At 35.4% G+C, this 20882-nt stretch overlaps 1 protein-coding gene and 1 long non-coding RNA gene across 3 annotated transcripts in view; both read right to left on the bottom strand.

Annotated features, from left to right (window-relative positions):
- LOC127882041 (PCNA-associated factor-like) overlaps positions 1-20020 on the bottom strand; it is a 35460-nt gene extending 15440 nt beyond the window's left edge. Inside the window, exon 1 of the mRNA XM_052430433.1 lies at positions 19858-20020. Within this exon, the coding sequence (XP_052286393.1) occupies positions 19858-19906 (49 nt within the window). The 5' untranslated portion in view covers positions 19907-20020. The remainder of the gene's footprint in view (positions 1-19857) is intronic.
- Positions 12-2273, bottom strand: LOC127882042 (uncharacterized). 2 transcript variants are annotated; one of them, XR_008050385.1, is made up of 4 exons: positions 1856-2273; positions 1381-1473; positions 916-1082; positions 12-411 (listed from the first exon to the last, which is right to left on the bottom strand). It is a non-coding gene; the product is annotated as an uncharacterized LOC127882042 (long non-coding RNA). The 2 variants fall into 2 exon arrangements; XR_008050386.1 differs by having other exon boundaries at positions 920-1082.
- Positions 20021-20882: the final 862 nt, after the last annotated feature.

Raw genomic sequence — 20882 nt, 5'->3', positions numbered from 1 at the left:
CCACGATACATTATCACAATATGCGAGCACATTTAACATAATAAATTAAAATAAATAACATTCTCCTCTTTGGGCTACCACAGGTAAAAATGGGAGGAAGGGTATGAACCATGATTATATACAGTTTCAGTTAGTGAGGGGTGATACAGAGGATAAATTTAATAATAATTGTTTTTAACTGTGTTGGTGGTACCGGATTTATAAAATGACAACATTAAGGAATCCTTCATCCTATCTTTTCTGGAATAGCCCTTTACACATATTTACACCTATGAACAAAGGAACATATTGCTCAGCACTAAACAGTTTATATATTCTCCCCGCAGTACATGACACGAAGCCTCCTCAAGGCCCATCTCATGTTCTCTTCCACTGTTGATATGGGCAGGGCAAACTTTTTGGAGATGACAACTGAAATGCATATGAACAATCAATGCAGGATTTTACTGTACATTACAGTATTAAAAAAACATGTAGAAGTTTATTCCACCCAAATCAAGTCTGATCTGAATGACTTGATTTTGGTGGAATAAACTTTTACATCAATATCATCAGTTCAGATATCCCATTTTAACATCATCTACATTAGAAGGATTTCAAAAGAGGTTTTTGAAACAAGGAGGCAAATTACTGTTGCTTGAATTTTTTATATCGTTCAAAATTAGAGCTTGATCGTTAACTTTATACTGGGGTTATTTTTGTCTGCCTATGTGTTAAATTCTCAAAACTTTTATACACAAACACAATTTTTAGTAACTCTTAAATTTTAGCAGTTGTATTAAATTAACGCAAGACAGATTATGTGCTGGAGTCAAATTTGAATCAATTGCATTATGTTTGTTTCAAAATGAATATGGAGGCAGTAGAACACCTATATATTTAAATCCCCTTTTTCCCTATAAAAAAGAATCATACCAACCATGGCGTAGTGTTCAGCAATCAGGAGACCCTCTCGAATCTCCCCCTTAGGGGAGGTTGAACAGCACTTCATAGAGCAGTCACCAGCTGATCAGGTCTGAAAACTATACTGTCATGGCCTTTGCGAGGTGCGTCTTGTGAATGATCTCATTTGAGATCAGGTCCTGAAAGATATTTTATAATGTAAGTGATAAATATTGCTGTTATGGTATATCTTGTTACTATAAATATTATTTATTTAAATCAAAACAAGTTTGTTTGCTTGTTGTTTTTGTTTGTTTATTTTTGCAATTTAAATCCTGTGATCACATGTGACTTAACGCTTGTCATAAATAATTAAAAGAAATTACGTGTGGTAGAAAATACTGTTTGAAAATGTACCAAGATATGTGGTCTCATTTGGCTGTGTGGACTGGTCGGAAGTGTGACGCCTTTCAAATGCTAAAACCTGTATAGTTTTACCTCTCAACAAATCCAACTTTCCTTGGTCAAGGACAGGGCTCGGTTTTCCCACTCCTGATCTACTCAAGTTGGGCTGCTCGTGCAGGGTAAAATCTGGTGTCAAAATCCATACATCTGTTAGTCCCCCTTCTGCTGTCTTTTGGCAGGAATATTCTATCCAAAGAATCTTCCAATCAATGTAAATTTCACCTTGGGAGTTTAACCTTCAAATTTAAAATATAAAAGTTTTCATTGAATATGTGGGAAAGAAATCTGTTCATTTATGACCAGAAATAGGTATAAATAACATTTAAGATGACAATAATCATAAAATACAGCCATAATTATTCAAATGGTGTTGTTTTTCCTTATAATTGCATTACATTTATACTTATCCATTTACATTTCCCAGTGACAATACATAAATATGATAATGATCATAATTAATTCAATATAAAACTAAATAAAAAAGTGATGTAAAAATGAAAATACAAACCTAAAACAACTGTTCTTCAGTATTCCAAGATAACAGGCAGTTGATGAATTATGAGACCATATCACTTTAACCATCCACTTTGAATCTCCTTTGCAACAAACTTATTGTTGATTTACACATTGTAGTACATACACATTGTTTTCACCACACAATACTTCATGCTGAAAGTTATTCAAGACATTTTAAACTAGAATTATAAGTCTTAATGTTACTCAATTATACCTTAAAGCTCAAAGTCAGTTGATGAAAACCCCCTTTGTTTTCAAAACATAACTTCCTGTCTCCAGCCAATCAAAGTCGCTTGTTTTCAAATAGATGGTGGCTCAGCCAATCAAAAGTCTATCAACACCCCTTTGTTAGGCCTATAGATGGAGCACTGATACTGTGATAAGAATTAATGTTTATGATTTAATTGGGGGGGGGGGGGGGGGGGGAGGGCTAATCTCTTATGTGTGTCAGCCAATTACTAAATCTGAGAAATATCTACTGATTTCAACACCAACATATATGTATTTATTGAATAATACACAGCACCCTTAGCATATTATATTTAATTGTGAATATTTAAAAAAAAACATGCTGAATGGTGTTAGCAAATAATATTAATAGTATAAATATTATTTATTTTTATTGCCTTTTAAATTGTATGTTCAAGGTCAATTTGGTAGGCATTAATTGTATTGGGGTTAAATATCAGTATAAGAAAGTTAAAATAGTTATTGTTTTTATGTTGAGGAGATATAATTGATGCTGGCAAGCCCACATAAGTTTCCATATATTAATCAACACTTTCACACTGAAACTAGTTTTATTTATTATAGAAACAGTGTCACTCTCCCCCTCAAAAAATGAATAAAAAACACACTGTAAGTCTTTTGAATTCTCCAAAGAACATGAATTAAATGGAAGTATACACATTTTTATAGATGTGTGATTGTTCTTATAATATATTTAATATTTATGTATTGATTCAAAGTGAAAGACAAACAATTTCATATTCAGGTATAAAAATAAGTTTGAACATTTTAACATTTGTATAGTATCTGTGAATCTGTGATGTTCTGAAAGAGCAATTTTTATCCAATGTTTCCTTAAAATTATGGGGAGCCCATAAATGTACAAAAGGTGCAATGGCAAACAAGCTGTAAAAAAGCCCTTTTACAATTCACCTTGATAATATATGGCTATAAACATGAAACAAAGACCTAGTTGAAGAATTATTGTTTTATTGTTGAGTTATGTTAATAAACAAAAGACCAACTTATTGATAAGTGTGTTAAAGTGAGTCTTTTAGCCTTGTTGCGGCTTTCAAATTATTTATAAAAAGACCAACTTAAACTCGCTTTAACCCACTTCTGTTTATAAAAAGACCCACTTCTGTTGTAAAAGACTCGCTTATGAAACAAAAAGACACACTTAAACACACATAAACCAACTCATAAATAAAAAGACTCACTTTTGACACATAAAAAACCAACTTCTTACAGCAAAAAAACTCGCTTTAACACACATCTACTTTAAAAAACCAACTTTAAACTCAGTTAAGCACAGTTTAGCTCACATAAAACTCGCTTTTATTAGCAAAAACCAACTTCCGCTCAGAAAAACTTAGAAAAAACACAGTTTTATGTTGGTTTAAGTGTGTTTTGGTATGAAAGTGGGTTAACTTTTTGCAAGGGTTCCGCCATTTACGCAAGTTGAATTGTGGGATGGGGGAATTCCCATTGAACATGCGTTAATCACGTGACATGATTTGAGAGCATAGAGCACTGTTCATATTTAGTAATTATGACAAATCAACGACTGAATTTAAAATGTATCATGTAAATTATGATCGACGACAAATACTGTATCCGAAAACAACTGTCCGAAAAAAATGTACGTTGTTTTGCACATAAAATAATATGTGCATATTGTTTGACTGCAGAAAATGAAAACCAATTACTCATTAAATACGTAATCAATATATAATTTGGTTAACATATTGCTTTACAATATGCTTTTGCACTACTTTACTTTGCTAATCGACACTTAAATATTTCAAGATGGCGGACATTTGACTTTTAAGATTTTTGGAAACTAGCAAAGATATTTCGTCAATTGCAGTTCATGTCCGTACCATCTGCTAACAAATCAGAAATAAATAAATAAAATACCTGGGAAAATCGGTACCGAACGAACATTTCCAATATGCGGAATTCGTTCTCAAATGATCGCGCTCCTGAATGAATTTTCGTAAATTGATAATTTGTTGGTTTATTTCCAAACTGTCTTTTCAGATTTTTGCTATCGCCAAAGCCGAGCCTGGCGATCAGGCGATGGGTTAATTTTGCAGACTGCTTATTTTCAAATGCGTAAAATCGTGTTATCCGAAAAATTCAGGATTTTATTATTTACGTAAATTACGAAAATTCTAGCAACAAATAAACATTTCTCATGTATTTCGTGTACAAATGAAAATAATGCGAAAATTAGAATTCATGTACAACGTCACGTCATTCTTCCTAGAGGAAAGCGTGGTCTCACATATTTGATTGCTGAATAAAAACTTCGTAATGCAGAGGTCGCTAATATTATTGTATACAGCTTCACGTGGACGGCGTGTATTCGACTGCTTGAGCGCTGATTGGCTTACCAAGAAGACTTTGATTGACAGCTGGAAAAATCAAAATTGGCCACTCGCTGAGAAATTCATTGAAAACATTAGCACTTGGGCGGAGTTAACGTTCTGAATAATCCAATTTACTGTTGACATGTGTACGTGTTGTGTATTAGAAAATAGTGTACATGCGGTTTATCGGACGTCCAAGGGACTTCCATCATTTGCATAATGGACGTACAACTGCCGTTTTCAGGCGTAATTTATGTCCGGACGTCCACTAACGGAAGCGCTGTTTCACACTTCTTCATGGATTGTTCATGAAAAAAAATCGAGGAATATCGATCCCCGCGGCGTCGCAGTATTTTTTTAAAAGTTTTTGTTGTCATGAAAACTCGTTGATTTACAACGCAAAACATTTTATTTGAACTGACGCTTATTATTTTAATCATATTTATCAACTTCGCTTTTACTTTATTTTGATCATTTAATCCAAAGTTTAATGTTAGCAAGTGTTGTTATTTTACTGGAATTGTAAAACCAAGAGTCGGTTAGTCTTCCGAAAATTTGCACGTATGTGAATTGACAGTTTGACGTCATCAAAGGAAAGCCACTTCCTGTCTGAAGCAATAACAAGTTTCTTGCCAATAAAATTGGCTTCCTTTGTCTAGCAATCAACATGCCGAACCAATCATGCGTTTGATCCTCGATGGCAATCGTCCAATTAAATAATAGCACATGAAAAAGCTCCGCCTTCAAACCTTTTGCAGAGAACGGAGGTGGAGTTTAACGGTTAATTGAGCAAGTGTTTTACGTAAGTTGAGTTCCGATTTGCTGAAATTACTCGGACCTAAGCATTGAAATGACGAATACAATTTATCAATGATTTTCCGATCTCTGCGTAAATATGCTACTGTACGAGTATACTACGTAGGCTACAAACCAACAATAGAGATATTGACTCGTTTTTTTTTCTTTCAATAGAGACAAACGAATGATATTTGTCTAATAGCTTTACGCCAATAACGCCAACTGTATGGTAATGAGCGTTCAGGTGTATTGTTTGTCTCACTATAAATACTTATCAACTAGATGCAGTGAAGGCGCAAAATACCGGGTCAAACTGGATTTAATGGTGAGCGTCTCTTAATGGGGAAATATTTAAGTCTATGAAAAATAAAATGGGATCTACGGACGATTTGCGTAAAATTGGACATTGCGATGTTGCGGGTCTGCAGAAGACTATGTCAGTCGTCGAAATTCGCACTAGTCCGACAGCAAAAAACTAGTATTTTTTCTTTCGCGCCTGTAGAAATTCCAATATAACAAGCCCGACATGCTTGTACAATTCATTAAACAGAAAACCAGTTCCACTTTCATTTTCAATATTTGTAAACAAAGTTTTGAGCCGCTTAAATCAACAGCGGCTTATGTTTTAACACACTGCGCACACGTGCTGGGCAATTAGCCGATAATTGGATTACTGCGCATAAAGCGCATGGTTTTGTGGTTCCCGGATTACTTTTATGTAAAATAAATGTTTTTCGTTGCGTTCGGAACACAGAGAGTAATGGCCGAACAGTTGTCATTCAAGTACATCGTTGAGGAATGCGAATCTGAGGTAACTGTGATTGACGCATTTGTCAACTGGCTTTTTGTATAATAACCTGGCACTCAATTTCTTATATATTTTCTGGTGGTTCAGGCTTGCTCTCTCTTTCACATGGATATATGGGATACATTTCTGCTAATTTTTTAGCTAAACTTTATGTATATATTTATAATTATGATTTGATTGAAATCCGTGTGTGAAATTAATTTCTTCTTATTTCAGGATCCGAAAGAGGCTGGCTCAGATGACGAGGAAGCTAACTTGGATGAGGATGAAATTAATATGAGTTTTGTTTTGTATTCTAAAGATTGAATAAATGAATGCTTCTTTGGATGTTTTATGTTATGTTTATCTGCATTTTTAACAAAAATGTTTGGGCTAGTAAAATCTGACTCGGGCTTGTTCAAATTCCCATAGTACTAGCCCAACTTGCTTGTAGATTCAAATCTGAATTTCAATGACTGCTATGTCATACAATGTTGTGAGCGGCAGGTAATGAAAATGTTTACAATGTTCAAATGTGAGGAATAGGTAATAATGGTTCTTGAAAAAACACGCGCATGGCAATAAGGACATATACGGTATTCTCGAGAGAATAATCTTAACAAGGGACAAAATTGTCACAAAACCAGGTTTTCATTGTGAAAAAAAAATCTGATAAAGGGACAAAACTCAAACTGAACTTTTGAAATGAGCAAACAAAATTAACCCCCTTTGTAAGTTTGTTTTAAAAAAAAATCTATTTTTAGTCGTGGCGACCTTGACATTGGAGATATTGACGTGATTCTTTCGTGCCACACACCGTCCCATGATGGTGAACAAATGTGCCAAATGATTTTAAAATCTCACAATGAATGACATAGTTATGGCCAGGACAAGCTCATTTATGGCCATTTTTGACCTTTGAACTCAAAGTGTGACCTTACCTTGGAGAAATCGACGTAACTATTTCGCGCAACACACCGTCCAATGATGGTGAACAAATGTGCCAAATGATTTTAAAATCTGACAATGAATGACATAGTTATGGCCCGGACAAGCTTGTTCCGCCCGCCTGCCAGCCAGCCAGCCCGCCCCCATTCGCCGATCTAATAACCAGTTTTTTCCTTCGAAAAACCTGGTTAAAAATTGTCAAAAATATAGCGCTATGCAACCCATGCTCCTGATCGTATTTTGCTCCCTACTTTAAAACAAAAAATTAAGCGCCCGAAAAACTCGGATTAAATGATTGCGCAATATAAGAATGGCAGCCATTTTCGCCCAATTTTCCGGTTTTTGGTCTTGAATTATTGTTTGTCTCCATTTTGGTTTTAAAAAATCGCATGCGCGTTATACATGGGAGCGCGCTATACATGATAAAATACGGTACACATGCATACCGAATATAAAGGTTACATCTGAAGCAACATAGAAGTTATGAGCATTTTTCTAAACCTAAACGAAAAGTGTGACAGACAGACCAACGGACAGTGCGATCACTATATGCCCTCCATTGGGGCATTAAAACAAAATAATTTGGTTGTGCTCTGTGAAAAGAGGGTTTTATTCATGTGAGTAAAGTGTTGTCCCAGAACAGCGTTTTTTTTCCTTCTTTAACTAATACCGGGGAACGGTACCTTTCCCAAAGCCTACCGGAGGCTTCCCAATTTTAGCACCGGACCTTTCCCAATCTCGATATCTACCGTTCCAAACGATTCTAGGTGCCGTTCCCAATCACCAGTGCCTGTTATTTTCGTTGGAAATATTTTTTTAAATCGTTGAGCCTTTCATTTTTGGCCATTTATTTTCACCGGACATTGTTGCGTAGAAAGTAAACAAAAATTTTCAAAGGGGCGCAACTCTAACCCCTGTCTAAAATGTGACTGGATTAAATAACCGCGACGAGTGATCAATTTTTCCAGTGAAAGAATTCCATCGTAAAGACCAGTCTTCCTTACATCAATAAACTTTCTCAACACTAATTTTTGTTGACACTATATAAAAACGTTACCGTATTGAGTTAATGCGCATATTACTTAAGATCTATGTAGTTTTTTTAATTGTCAAATCCCGACAGAAACTATTCGGATACGGATATAAACAAATAAAAGTTTAACATAAAATTAAACAAGATGTGTTTGTGAAACACAATGTCCCCCTATATGATGTTTGACCTCGAAGTGACCTTGACCCCTATATGATGTTTGACCTTGAAGGATGACCTTGACCTTTCACCACTCAAAATGTGCAGCTCCATGAGATACACATGCATTTCAAATATAAAATTGCTAGCTTCAATATTGCAGAAGTGACATTACATGAGCAATTTTGACCCATATATTTGACCTTGAAGGATGACCTTGACCTTTTACCACTTAAATGTGCAGCTCCATGAGATACACATGCATGCCAAATATCATGCTATCTTCAATATTGCAAAAGTCTTCATAAAATAAGTGATTTGGGCCACATATATTTGACCTCTGACCTTGAAGGATGACCTTGACCTTGACCTTTCACCACTCAAAATGTGCAGCTCCATAAGATACACATGCATGCCAAATATCAAGTTGCTTTCTTCAATATTGCAAAAGTACTCATAAAATGAGCGATTTTGGCAACATATATTTGACATCTGACCTTGAAGGATGACCTTGAACTTGACCTTTCACCACTCAAAATGTGCAGCTCCATGAGATACACATGCATGCCAAATATCAAGTTGCTATCTTGAATATTGAAATACTGCAAAAGTGTACATTAAATGAGCGATTTTGACCCATATATTTGACCTTTGACCTTGAAGGATGACCTTGACCTTTCACCACTCAAAATGTGCAGCTCCATGAGATACATATGCATGCCAAATATCAAGTTGCTATCTTCAATATTGCAAAAGTTATTGCAAATGTTAAAGTTGGCGCAAACCAACCAACCAACCAACAGACCAACAGACAGGGCAAAAACAATATTTCCCCCACTACTATAGTGGGGGACATAAAAAATTGAGGCATGGGTGTAAAATACTACAGTTATTTACAACATATACATTAGCATTTTATGGCAGATGATCTTAATATCTTATTTGATGATTTGAAAAAAAATCAAAACAAATTATAAAACTTACCTTTGAAAATAGTTGTTAAAGCAATTGCACTCTAAAAACTCATTTTGGTTATGTGTAACTATTCTCACTGTCTATTGTAATAAGATTTCAAACCGGTACAAGTTCCATTGTTGTTGTTTTTGTTTTGTTTTTAAGTTGTTAATTTAAATCACATGAAACATTGCAGGGCTTGTAAGACTTTTAAGGGCTAAAACAAAATTATTAATATTATTTTTTATGCAACCTCAGTGCTTATGCCTATCACTGGAAGATATTTTTTTCAATTGACAGACACAATCATACTGAAGTGGCAATAACACAATTTTCACATGACATGATAGTCAAAATATCATCACTAGTAGTTTGTCTGTTAAAACCTAGAGCTTAAAATGCTTTGTGATGCATAATATAGCCCCTAATGATAGATAACATGCATTTTAAAGGTTCCCAATTCATCAATTTTGCAAGACGAATTTTTCCCAATTTATTGATTTTGCGACTCGTTTTTTCCCAATTTGAAGATTTCACGACTCGAAAATTCCTAATTGTAGGGGTACAGGTACCTTTCCCCTTTGGGGAAAAAAAACGCTGAGGAAACCTACCTGGAAATTCTAACGCTTAATCGGTCGCTGCCGACTTTATTTTTTTAAGTTAATTATGCAGGGCTTGGCTGTGAGGGCGACGTGGACAATAACTTCGTCTTCATTTAATACAAGTTCAACCTTTTTTCTAAAAAATTCTCTATTTTCACATGTCATTAAGTCATGGATGACTAGGGCTGTATTGATACATTCGAATATTCGAATTACTCGAATACGGCTGTGGACTAATCGTATTCGTTGTTCGTCACCTCCCGAACCGAATATTTTACGAATACAAACAACATGGTTTCGAGTTTGAAAGTTTAATTATCCTATCTTACCTTACAAATGAAGGTTCATACAATAAACGCTTATATTTAAATGTTCTCCTTATTCCGGCGTTTTTCATCATGTTTACCCCACCCACTATGTTACAACTTACACAGTGAGATTATCAACGAAAATAGCGGGCACTGGTTGAATATTTACGACATTAAATTGAAAAATATTTCGGTGGTTGTTTAATGTTTATTTGGGTAAATACGAGTGATTTGATGCTCAAACATACACACAAAGGATTAGCAGATGGAATTTCTTATTTGTTTATCTTTACAACAATGATTAACTAGGTTGGCGCTAAGGAAAATAAATTAGTAGCCAAATTTTAGCACTACGATAACGACCCACATTATAACCTTATTTGCTCAATGAACGAAATAATCATTATCATGAATCTATAGGTATCAACAATGACTGTATTAAATTATCAATGAAGTCACATTTAAATAAATTATTTGTTACCTGAAATCAAATATTTTTTATTTTTCATTTATATTTATTTTTATGCACTGGCATAAACAGTATACAATGTTAGAACTTTCGATATGCCCCAATCTTTGATTGGGTGGGTCTTGCGTAACTCTTATTCGCCACCCCCTTCTCCCAATAATTTTTGCCGTAGTTTGGTGCTTCTTGATTCTTTAAAAATACATTTACTGCAATGTATTCTTGAATTGACATATTTTTCCATAGTTGCAATATATAATTTATTGAAACGTACCGGTAAATTTGTAAGTCTTAAATACTGCATGTACTGAGTGGCTAGGCTATATTCAGTTACACATCGTCTGTTTTAAAAAAAGCATGCTTTGCATGCGTAGAACTTGGCATTGCAGATGACAGCAATAATTTCGCGCTCTTTCTTATAACACGGGTTTTAAATGGGATACCAGTATTAATGCATGGTGAATAGTTATTATCACGTGGCTGAAGAAAAAGGGTGTAAATCAGTTCTATAAATAGACATGATAAAATATACATGGCACTGGATTTAATTTGTTACCGCATCAAATTATTAACGTGTTTTGTTTTTCACAACTTACTCGCCGTAAGTAATTTTACACTGCTCACCAATTGCAATTAACTTCTCATAATTAATAATTGTTTACAGTACAGTAAATAGGTGATGATGATGATGCCTGAAACCGCCTTTAATGTACTGCTTTATTTACCGGTTTTATATCACGTATTAATGCTACAACTGTGATTCATTGTTAATAAACCTGAAATAAACGCTTACTCTGTGACCGACGTCAATCAAAAATAATAATCGCTATATAACTCCGCCTCCATAAACAATCTCGTAACCGAGTGGACGTTAAATATCACAGTTTGGCGACTGGAAAGTTACCCGAAAATTTCCAGTGATGCATCTGTCAGCATACATGACTGTGTTATGTGGCTTGAATATACGATACGGGCATCCGGTTATCTCTTATCAATGGACTATCTATTACCACCTGGAGCTTTTATGGCGATTACATGTGGAAATCGGTACCGAGGTCTCTTTAAAAGTAGGGAATATTATATACTTATAGAGAAATATCAGGGTTTTTTGCAATCGCCATTTTCATTCACATTTTAAACTTTAATCGCCAGCTGAAAGATTCAATCGCCTATGGCAATTTTGGCGATCGGAAACGCTAACATAGGATTAAGCAACTTATCAACAAACATGGAGCTTAGCAAAGGGAATGCTATTGATATCGTTGATCCGCCTGCCAAATACACGTCGTTTATCTGGCACTACTTTGGTTTCAAAACTGTGTTCAGAGTTTAAGCAGTTTTAGTCAGTGTTTTGTTATTTCAAAGTGTTATACAGTCGATTGGTGTATAGCGGACTTAAGTAACGGATAGGTTAAACGTTTTTTGCAAAATACTTTTATTTATGTTAAGATTTTTTCTGAATTGAATACAAAAAGCCTATCATTGTTAAGTCCATTCATGTTTTTGTTGACATGTGTCAATGTTTACAACTGTTTCTTTTTTCAAAAGCAAAACAAGGTTACGTTATGTACGTACCGTTTTTGTGACAACAGAAAAAGTGCAGACGAATGGTTTCTTGAATTTTGCAGATTTTGTTAGGTAAACATAATGTTCATTGATGTAATATTTTAGTATTATGTGTCCTTTACAAAAGTTAGAATGCTCAGAAACAAAATTTATGCGTACCATATAAAATAAGCATGAAAGCTGCAACTCGGGATTTAGTGAATAACGGACATGTGGTGACCCATATTCAGGAATGTGGAGATTGTCTCAAAATAAATATAAACTCAATTGAAGTTGTCCAATACACATGTGGTTAGCGTGTAGCTATGATATTAATTAGTGGAAACATCATTTTTAATGAAAAATAATCAAATTATAAGGAACAATTGATTTCTTTGAAAACATATTTTTCACTATCAAATCTATATATATAACAAGGTATTCAACTCAAAATGACCCGAATATAGGGTGCATCGCTTTGAACAGCCATTACTTCATCAATTGTGCAGCGATTTCCATGAACTTGGTCTTATTAAACGCAGAAATGAATTTCTTTTCTGGAAATGTACATATATTGCAATTATTTTTTACAAATGCTGTGTCAAACAGAGCTCCAGATTAGGGCCATACAGACTTTAATACGGCTTTTTCATGAAGGTTTACGCATTTATTTTTATAAACTGGACGTACAATTACGACTTTAATATCCCTTTTACGCATTTACGAAAAAAATCTGGCCGTACTGATACGTCGGTGTCAGCGCGGCATATTTGTTGGTCTCTAACCTAACGGCCCTTTTCATTAAGTTGTAGACTGGGTTCCAGTATTATTATCTATTCTGTGGCGTGATTTCCGGTAACTTGTAAGCCCGTCAAAAACAATATGTCTGCGCACATGGAAGGCCGGCTTAACCGAAAGCGGTTCAAATAAACACTTTATTGTCATATAATGGCTACATACGGTCGTCTAACCATTCTGGCATTCAATCTGTAAGCCCAATTGAAGTGTTGGCTTGAGCGTTTAACTGTCATAGTTGGCATAGTCTATGCCAACTTTGACAGTTGACTGCTAAAGCAATGATTCTTTTGAGATGAGACAGTGACATTGGTGTTCATTTACTTAGCTTACAAGTTGGCTTGTGTTTTCTTGTCAAGCAAAATAAAGTTATAGTATTTAGTCATGAGTTTTAATGTGTAGTTGTATTTGCATCAAAATTCAGAATGGAAAACCTAATAAAGTAACTGTTTAAGAAGCAAAATATATTTATTATAATTGCTGCAAATGTTTCTGTAAAGTAAGATATACACCCATCAATATCCAAGAACACGGGTAGTACAGTACTACCTGTATTTTTGGATATGGTAGTACAGGTACTAATTGATTTTCAGTGTTACTCCTTTTCTTTCTGTCAGTGGCAGTACTGTAACTAATTTCACAAATCCTTATCTAGAGCTCTAATCAAAGTTCAAGAAATAACACGATACACATGTAATCCGATAAAGACCTAAGCGATCCGGTAATGGCTGAATCAGCGTACCATGAAATTCGTGCTTTAAACAAATAATATTTATGGAAATATAAAACCGCTGGCATGTTTCAATAGCAAAGACATGTGTCTATCTAGGTTTAATGGTTTAATTACTGAATGCATGGTGTTTATGTTGAAATGAGACCCGAAGTCCTTAGCTATCCGTTATACACCAATCGACTGTATTTCATGTTTTCAGTATGCAATGATACTAAATTAATAAAATTGACAAATACCCATAGTATTAGTTTCATACTATATATTGTCATGTGAAGTTGTCAGTATTACATTTGTTCATTGAAATTCATATTCGCGATTAAATATTCGTATTCGTCACCCTGTTTTTGTGATACTATCGTATTCGTCACCTAGTGTATTTGTTACAGCCCCACTGATGACGCCTGTTATGTTATGCTAAAGAAAAATATATGTAGGGCATAAGTAGGAAGGGGAGGGGGGAGGGGGGGGGGGGGGTAAGTGGGAAGTCAGGGTTTTTTTTTCCTTCTTTGTGACCCGCCGATCATCGGCCCTTTCCCCTCCGATTTTTTGTTCCCCTCAGCTGGTAAATTTTCCCCTAGATTTCATTTTCCCCTCCAAAAAAAAAAAAAAAAAAATTTTTTTTTTTTTAAACCTTTAAATATACAAGTTCACCTGATCCAGTGTAGAAAAAAGAAAAATATTGCATAATAAAATTTTCTGTTTCCTTGAATTTGTTACAAAAACAGTAAAATATGCTTAATTGATTATTTAAGACTTTCCTTATTTTCCCTAGTCTCATTTAATATAAAGACGCGCAAAGAATTTAGAGATACTTTTTATATGGGCTAAATTCTTTGGAACGTCTCATCGTTGAAGGACCTTTTTAGTGGTGGAAACCAGAAAGTTTAAATTTTCATCAATTTGCGTAAAATTGCAAAATAACATTACCAACTCATTCAGTTTTAATTCAGAAGTTCATTTTTACATCAAATATCGTCGATTTGAAGTTAGAAAGGCATAAATTCTTCAGTTAAACTTCTGCTTAAATCGCAAAACAATCACTGACCTGTAGCCATGTCATGAAACTGATTTAAATATGAACCAATCAGAAGAAGGCATTACGGTGTAACGTGTACGCGTAATTTAATTTAACATGAGCTTTCAACTAGATCTAGTATGCTAATCTTTGTCGATTTAATAAGCATATGTTCAAAACAGATATGGTGCAGTTTCTATTCACTGTTCTAAGTTTCAGGAAGTGTTTAGGCCAAAAAAAAAAATAGTCTTGGTTCAGGGAACCCGACCGACCCTATTTTTTGCCCCCGACCCTAACGATTTTTTTGGTCCATGGAAAAAAATCTGATGAAGAAAATGCTAAAATCTCGTAAAATTTCATTGAAAACAGCCACCAATTAAACCTGGATTGGTTTTCTATATTTTTCTCTTTGTTTCAATGAAAATGTTCGCAATTTGAACAGTGAACAATAACCGGTCTGCACGTGTATACGAGACATCGCTTGACCTTATTGTTATTGAAGTGCGCATGCTAGCTGGCCAATCAACATTGAGCTCGCTTACACATGAAATGACGTTGTTAAATGAAATGTAAAAATGGGTGGAGCTATGGAGTAATATTCGGTCATTAATGCGCAGACACTGTGCACTTTGAATACACAGTTAATATTGTCGTCTGCAAACAAAATAGCGGCCGGTCACAAATGTCGTATTATTATAGATTAAAAATGAAAAGAAGCGTGACAATATTTTAATTATTTCCAAGCTGTCTATTGATCTGAATTAAAAGTGATAATTAAATAATTAGTTCTATGTCGATGATGTTACAACTTTCTGCCAATTTCCGATCGAAATGAAAAGATGATAATTAATTAATTTGTTTGTTTTACTCGCACACTATGCTAACTGACAGCAGCGTATTTTAATCAAATAAAAATGTGAAAAACACGCGCGGTTTAATTTTAATTAACATTTCAAATTTTTAACACATAGGAAGAGTCCTTCATCTACACTACTATAAAAATGGAAGTAACCACTTTGTCTCTAAAGTCGCTAACATGGCGTCTTTAACCTTAAAGCGTTGTTGGACGAAAAAGAGTCATAACAAAAAAAAAAAATTAAAACACAAAACACTAGAACATTCAAAGAGTCATAGAAACTTGACAACAGTTGGCTTCGCTTTGATAATGAATCAAAATCAATGTACTGTGACGCCCTTAGCCTGTACAAACCAATAGCAACATTCAAATTTATGTACACTGCTCACTTCCTGTGCGATGCGCTCAAACCCATTGCCATTTTATCAAAAAATGTACCAGAAGAAACCCTTGTGCTATTCTGAGGTTACCCTCCTTTTGACAGCCACTATTCAGACTCTTGAGCACCTGTCGGAGACTAGGTCAGGTCTCATGATGAAAAAAATTCTGAAGGTCACACCCCAAACACCAGAGACTCATAAAGATGGCTTGTTCACTTTTGAATATGAAGGTCACACTATCACAGACAGACAAAGAAAAAATGGTTGGCTAAAAGAAATTTTGGGCCAGCGCTAGCCCTGAAGAAGTGCATAAAGAGCTAGGAATATTGAATAATATACAACGACTAAATACCACATGTGCAATATTAATCATTTGGTCAGTGTTTAAACAATCATGGGTGCATTAACTGACCCTTTTTCACCCTGAAATCAGTCGACTGGTAAAAAAAAAAAAAAAAAAAAAAAAAAAGAAAAAACCTACCTACCCTCCTACATTTTTCTGGCCATGTTTCCTGAACCAAGACTATTTTTTTTTTTGGCCTTATGCATGTCTTTTTCGCACCTCTGTCTGTGTTGTTTTATGTACTTACATTCTACGTTACAAAGGACGGTATACTGTACGATCTGTACGATCTGTATCAATATTATTTATGTACAGTCATACATGCCATACGTCCCGATCTCGGCGGGACAGTCCCGCTTTTGGGCCCTTTGTCCCGCCGTCCCGATATGAGACGATTTGTCCCGACATTTGTAAAAAACGATGTAAGGTCTATAGGTTCCCAATAAAATTCGCTATTCAAGCTCTGTTTCGCTAACACTTACCCCCGCTAATCCCTTTATTGCCCCCAATTAACAATCCGATTCTACTTATCGTGTGTACCAGTGTTGTTTATGACACCTTATCAGCGATTTATCGGCTAATTATTGATTTCATCAGGCATTCACACCATGGTGGTCTTCAAGATAGTGGTCGCTTCTTGCTATCGATAGTTGTATTAAAATGAAATAAATGTTGAAAATGTGTTTATTTTTGTATTTGTTTGAAACGGTTTACAAAACAATTGTTTTGTAAAATTAACTCTACGTCATTAATGAGTCTTTTACATTCAATGTTTAGTTCATAAATAGCGGGATAATCCGAATGTGCAATATACCAAAATCGCAACAAACAGTCCAATAAGTGATACCCATCCTGTCTAGTGTAATTGGGTGTAATTGTAATAAAAACAACGAGGTGCTATGCATGACAGTTTGACCCTACTCCAATTAAGCTAAAAACCACGAGGTGCTTTGCATAACAGTTTGACCTTTCTCCAATTAAGCCGCGACAATTGACAAGTAACAAACTGCGCATGGATACATGCTAAAAAAAACATCGCAACAAACAGTAAAAGTGGTACCCATCTTGTCTTGTGTTATTGTAATAAAAACAACGTGTTGTAATTCATGACAGTTTGACACTACCCCAATACAGCGCCTGACAATTCACAATTCAGTTTAATCTGTGTATATAAGAAGAAAACAAAATATGATTTATAAGAAGAAAACAAAATATGATTATTAACATTAAAGAAAAATAATTCGAGTAAAGCATCCATAGACTTCTTTTGTCCTTTTGTTTTTGTTGGTGTAAAAACGGTTGAGGCGTTGTTGAGAGTTAAAATGAACACAAAGACGGTTTGCTTCCACCAAAAACCTACCTCTGAAATGTGTACGGCCGCGCATTCCGTGTGTAACTGATGTAACTGTTCGGTAGATAGTTTACTGTAACCCGTACTTTCAGTGTACTGGATAGCCTCCCCTGCGTTAATGTTTGTCATTGAAATTAATACAATGAGTATTGTTGTCTTAATGTTCTAGATTTTGTACTCTAAAAAGATGAATATTATCCTCGTTGTTTGCTATTGTCTTATTTTATAAAACTGTTATTGTTATGTTTTAGATTCCATGCTTCATATCAGATGTTTTATGTCTTGAATAAAAGTATCAAGAGTATTTGTTAGTACTATACTGACTACAGTAAAGGTGGAATGATAAATCGTTTTAGGTGTCCCGCTTTTGGGTCAAATGTCCCGACAATTTTTTATGGAATGTCCCGCTTTGGGCCTAAAAAATTATGGCATGTATGGTACAGTATAAAAATAAAAGATGTACTTTATTTCAGAACTTTTTAATTGTCAATTTAGAAAAAAAAAACAATGCTAAATTAATCCGGCAGGGTTTTTTTTTAGAAAAAGGGGAAGACGCTGGGTAAAAGGGGAAAATGGAGCGCGAAAGAGACATATTTGGGGAAAAAATAAAAACTGTTCATTTCAATGTCTATAACTCACCTACAGACTTCAGGGTTTTTTTTAGGAAAAGAGGCATGTCTCTGACCTTTTTGTTCTTAAACACATGAACAAGTTAGTCCAAATAATTAGACGTAAGCTACCCCGCTTACCTCGATGTAAATCGACCTCATATTTATAGGAGTAATGAACAAGTATGATATTAAAGTCAAAGTCCTAAATAAAGATGCAGGTGTAGATCTAATAAAGGGAAATGTTTTCAACTGGGGCCGGGGAACGATGTCAATTTCATGATGAATGGGTTGACGATCTAGATCTGCTACAGTATTGGAAGGGAAAGGTGCGGCAGCTGCCGATTGTCTACTTTCACTTTCACAATAATCCGACAGTATTAATCGATGTTGATTACATGTACCTCCGAATCATGCTGGATTTCAACAGTTTTTGATGATTAATTCCTAAAAAATGCGTCAACGCAATTAATATTTTCCGAGTCCGAACGTTTTATTGTGTTCGTGTATGAACGCCAATTGTGAGACTTTATTCTGTTTTAACGTTTCTATCTTGGCTTTCACATAACCCGGATGAAAATTCGACTGGTTTCCGGTAATTAATTGACGAAACACCCTTCTTGTGCAAGACCGGAATCCAGTAAAATAGTCATATGATTAATACGATTAGTTGCCCGGTTTCAATGACGTAATTTAAGAGCTATATATAGAATCACTGGGATTCCCAGATTTGAGTAAGGACCTGTAAATAAACTCTGAAACACACCCAGATTTGAGTGTTCGTCGGGAGAGAGAGAGAGAGCGAGATCGTTTTACATGGTACAAATTGGATAAGTGTCGACTTCCCAAAAGAAAAAAAACATTTCTTTGAGGGTAAAATATTATATTTTGGTGAAAAATTATATTTTTGGAGGGGAAATGGTATTTTTAGGGGAAAAATTCTGGTAGGGGAAGACGCCGAATATCGGCGTCACTTTCTTAGTAAAAAAAACCCCTGTCCAGAAAAGTAGAACATCGGTTTACTATGTAACGCGCTGCATCACAACAGACGAACGCAAACTGTATTTTACGCTGTTTATTCTTCCACTTTTAACCAGATGCTTTACATCGAGGTCGTGTTATCGATTAATATCTACACAGCGAGCGAATCGAGAGATATTGAAAAATTGAATAGTGGTTGGATTTAAATTGCTCAGGCGTGCAAAATTCAAAGTGTCATTACATAATTTTTAAGGAACATTATCGAGAAATGAATTATCTACACAGGTATGTAAATATTATTGCAATCCGTTGTTATTAAGTGTCTTATATCGGGGCTTGAATGTTGCGCACAAAATCCTTGCTCAACAATATAGACAAAGAACAAAAAATTCCCACCACATAATTGGTCTTTCCCCCTTTGTACGCTCCAAATATTACCCATATAAAAAGTAGCTTAATATTTAAGAGCGTCAAAAATTTGGACTATATTTTCCCCAAAATCCGTCGTTTCGTGTGATTTTTCCCCCAAAATCTGGCGTTTCGCGCGATTTTTTCCCCTCAAAAAAAGGTCAGGCCCTTTCCCCAAAATCAGATAAAAACCCCTGGAAGTAGTGAGGAATTAGCAGGCAGCGCATGTCGACAGCCTGTGCGACAAGCTACGGAGGGGGACATCAATTTATAGGCTGATATAGCACTGATACAGCTGCTAAATTAACATTCACATAGATTTACCTTTCCTTGAGCCTGATGAGCCACCTGCGTCTGCTTTCGTGCGCACCATTTTCTTCAAATAAAGAAGACAATGTAAACAACACTTCTTTCTCCCCTTGTTTACAACTTCCCGCGTTTTCAACGGTCTTGATATTTCATTGCGTCATACAAATAACCACGAACGTCTCACGGGCTAACACCCACTAATAAGAGTGCCAGACGATTCGCCCCGACGCACTATCGCCCCATGCTAAAAATACCGACTCGCCCACCGATCCGCCCCGTCCGATATGTCAAATCGCCCCAGATCCCTATCAGATCGCCCCATTATAAATTTATGTGCGTGTATTATGTATACGTAATTGTGCATACTTTTAATCATTTCTTTATTTATCTTAACTTGTTATATGGTTGCAGAGAATTGGAGAGTGGCAGTACTCTGTCAGAAACAAAACGGTGTACTGCAAGGCTACTGTGAAGGAGCATAAAGGTGTATTCGTCTTTTGGGGTGTATCTCATGGTCATGAAAACAAACAGGGAGTGGCGACGGCAAAGCGTGTAAATGCAAAGATAAATAACATTTTACAATCATACCTGTACAATCTAGGAGTGTCGTCGGCATCAATTTTCAACAATACATTTTTAGTTTGTGTAATATCTTGCTGAAAAGGGTGGACTCTTAATTTTGATTTCAGGCCAAGAGCGAAGCCATGGCTCGGGACACAAAAGTGCCGGCCGAACTGACGGACGGACAAGGCCAAAACAATATCCCTCTGCCTATGGCAGGGGATAATAATCTACCATGTAGTTACCATCACTCCTATATAATCTTTTTGTTCCTGTCGACCACCGATCCATACTCAGCAGTAACCATTGCTGTAACACATACACACTATAGGCCATCTAATATTAATGGTGTACACCAACAAACTGAATTGCAATAGCAATGTTACACTACAATATGATTACGCTTTACTGCGTTGTCTAAAACAACACAAATCTCACAAAATTTTATGAAATGAACCTCTTGTCCTCAATATACTCTA

This window comes from Dreissena polymorpha, chromosome 5, assembly GCF_020536995.1.
Source record: "Dreissena polymorpha isolate Duluth1 chromosome 5, UMN_Dpol_1.0, whole genome shotgun sequence".
Taxonomy (NCBI): Eukaryota; Metazoa; Mollusca; class Bivalvia; order Myida; family Dreissenidae; genus Dreissena; species Dreissena polymorpha.
The sequence above is the reverse complement of the archived record's forward strand: the minus strand, read 5'-3'. Positions and strand labels throughout refer to the sequence as shown.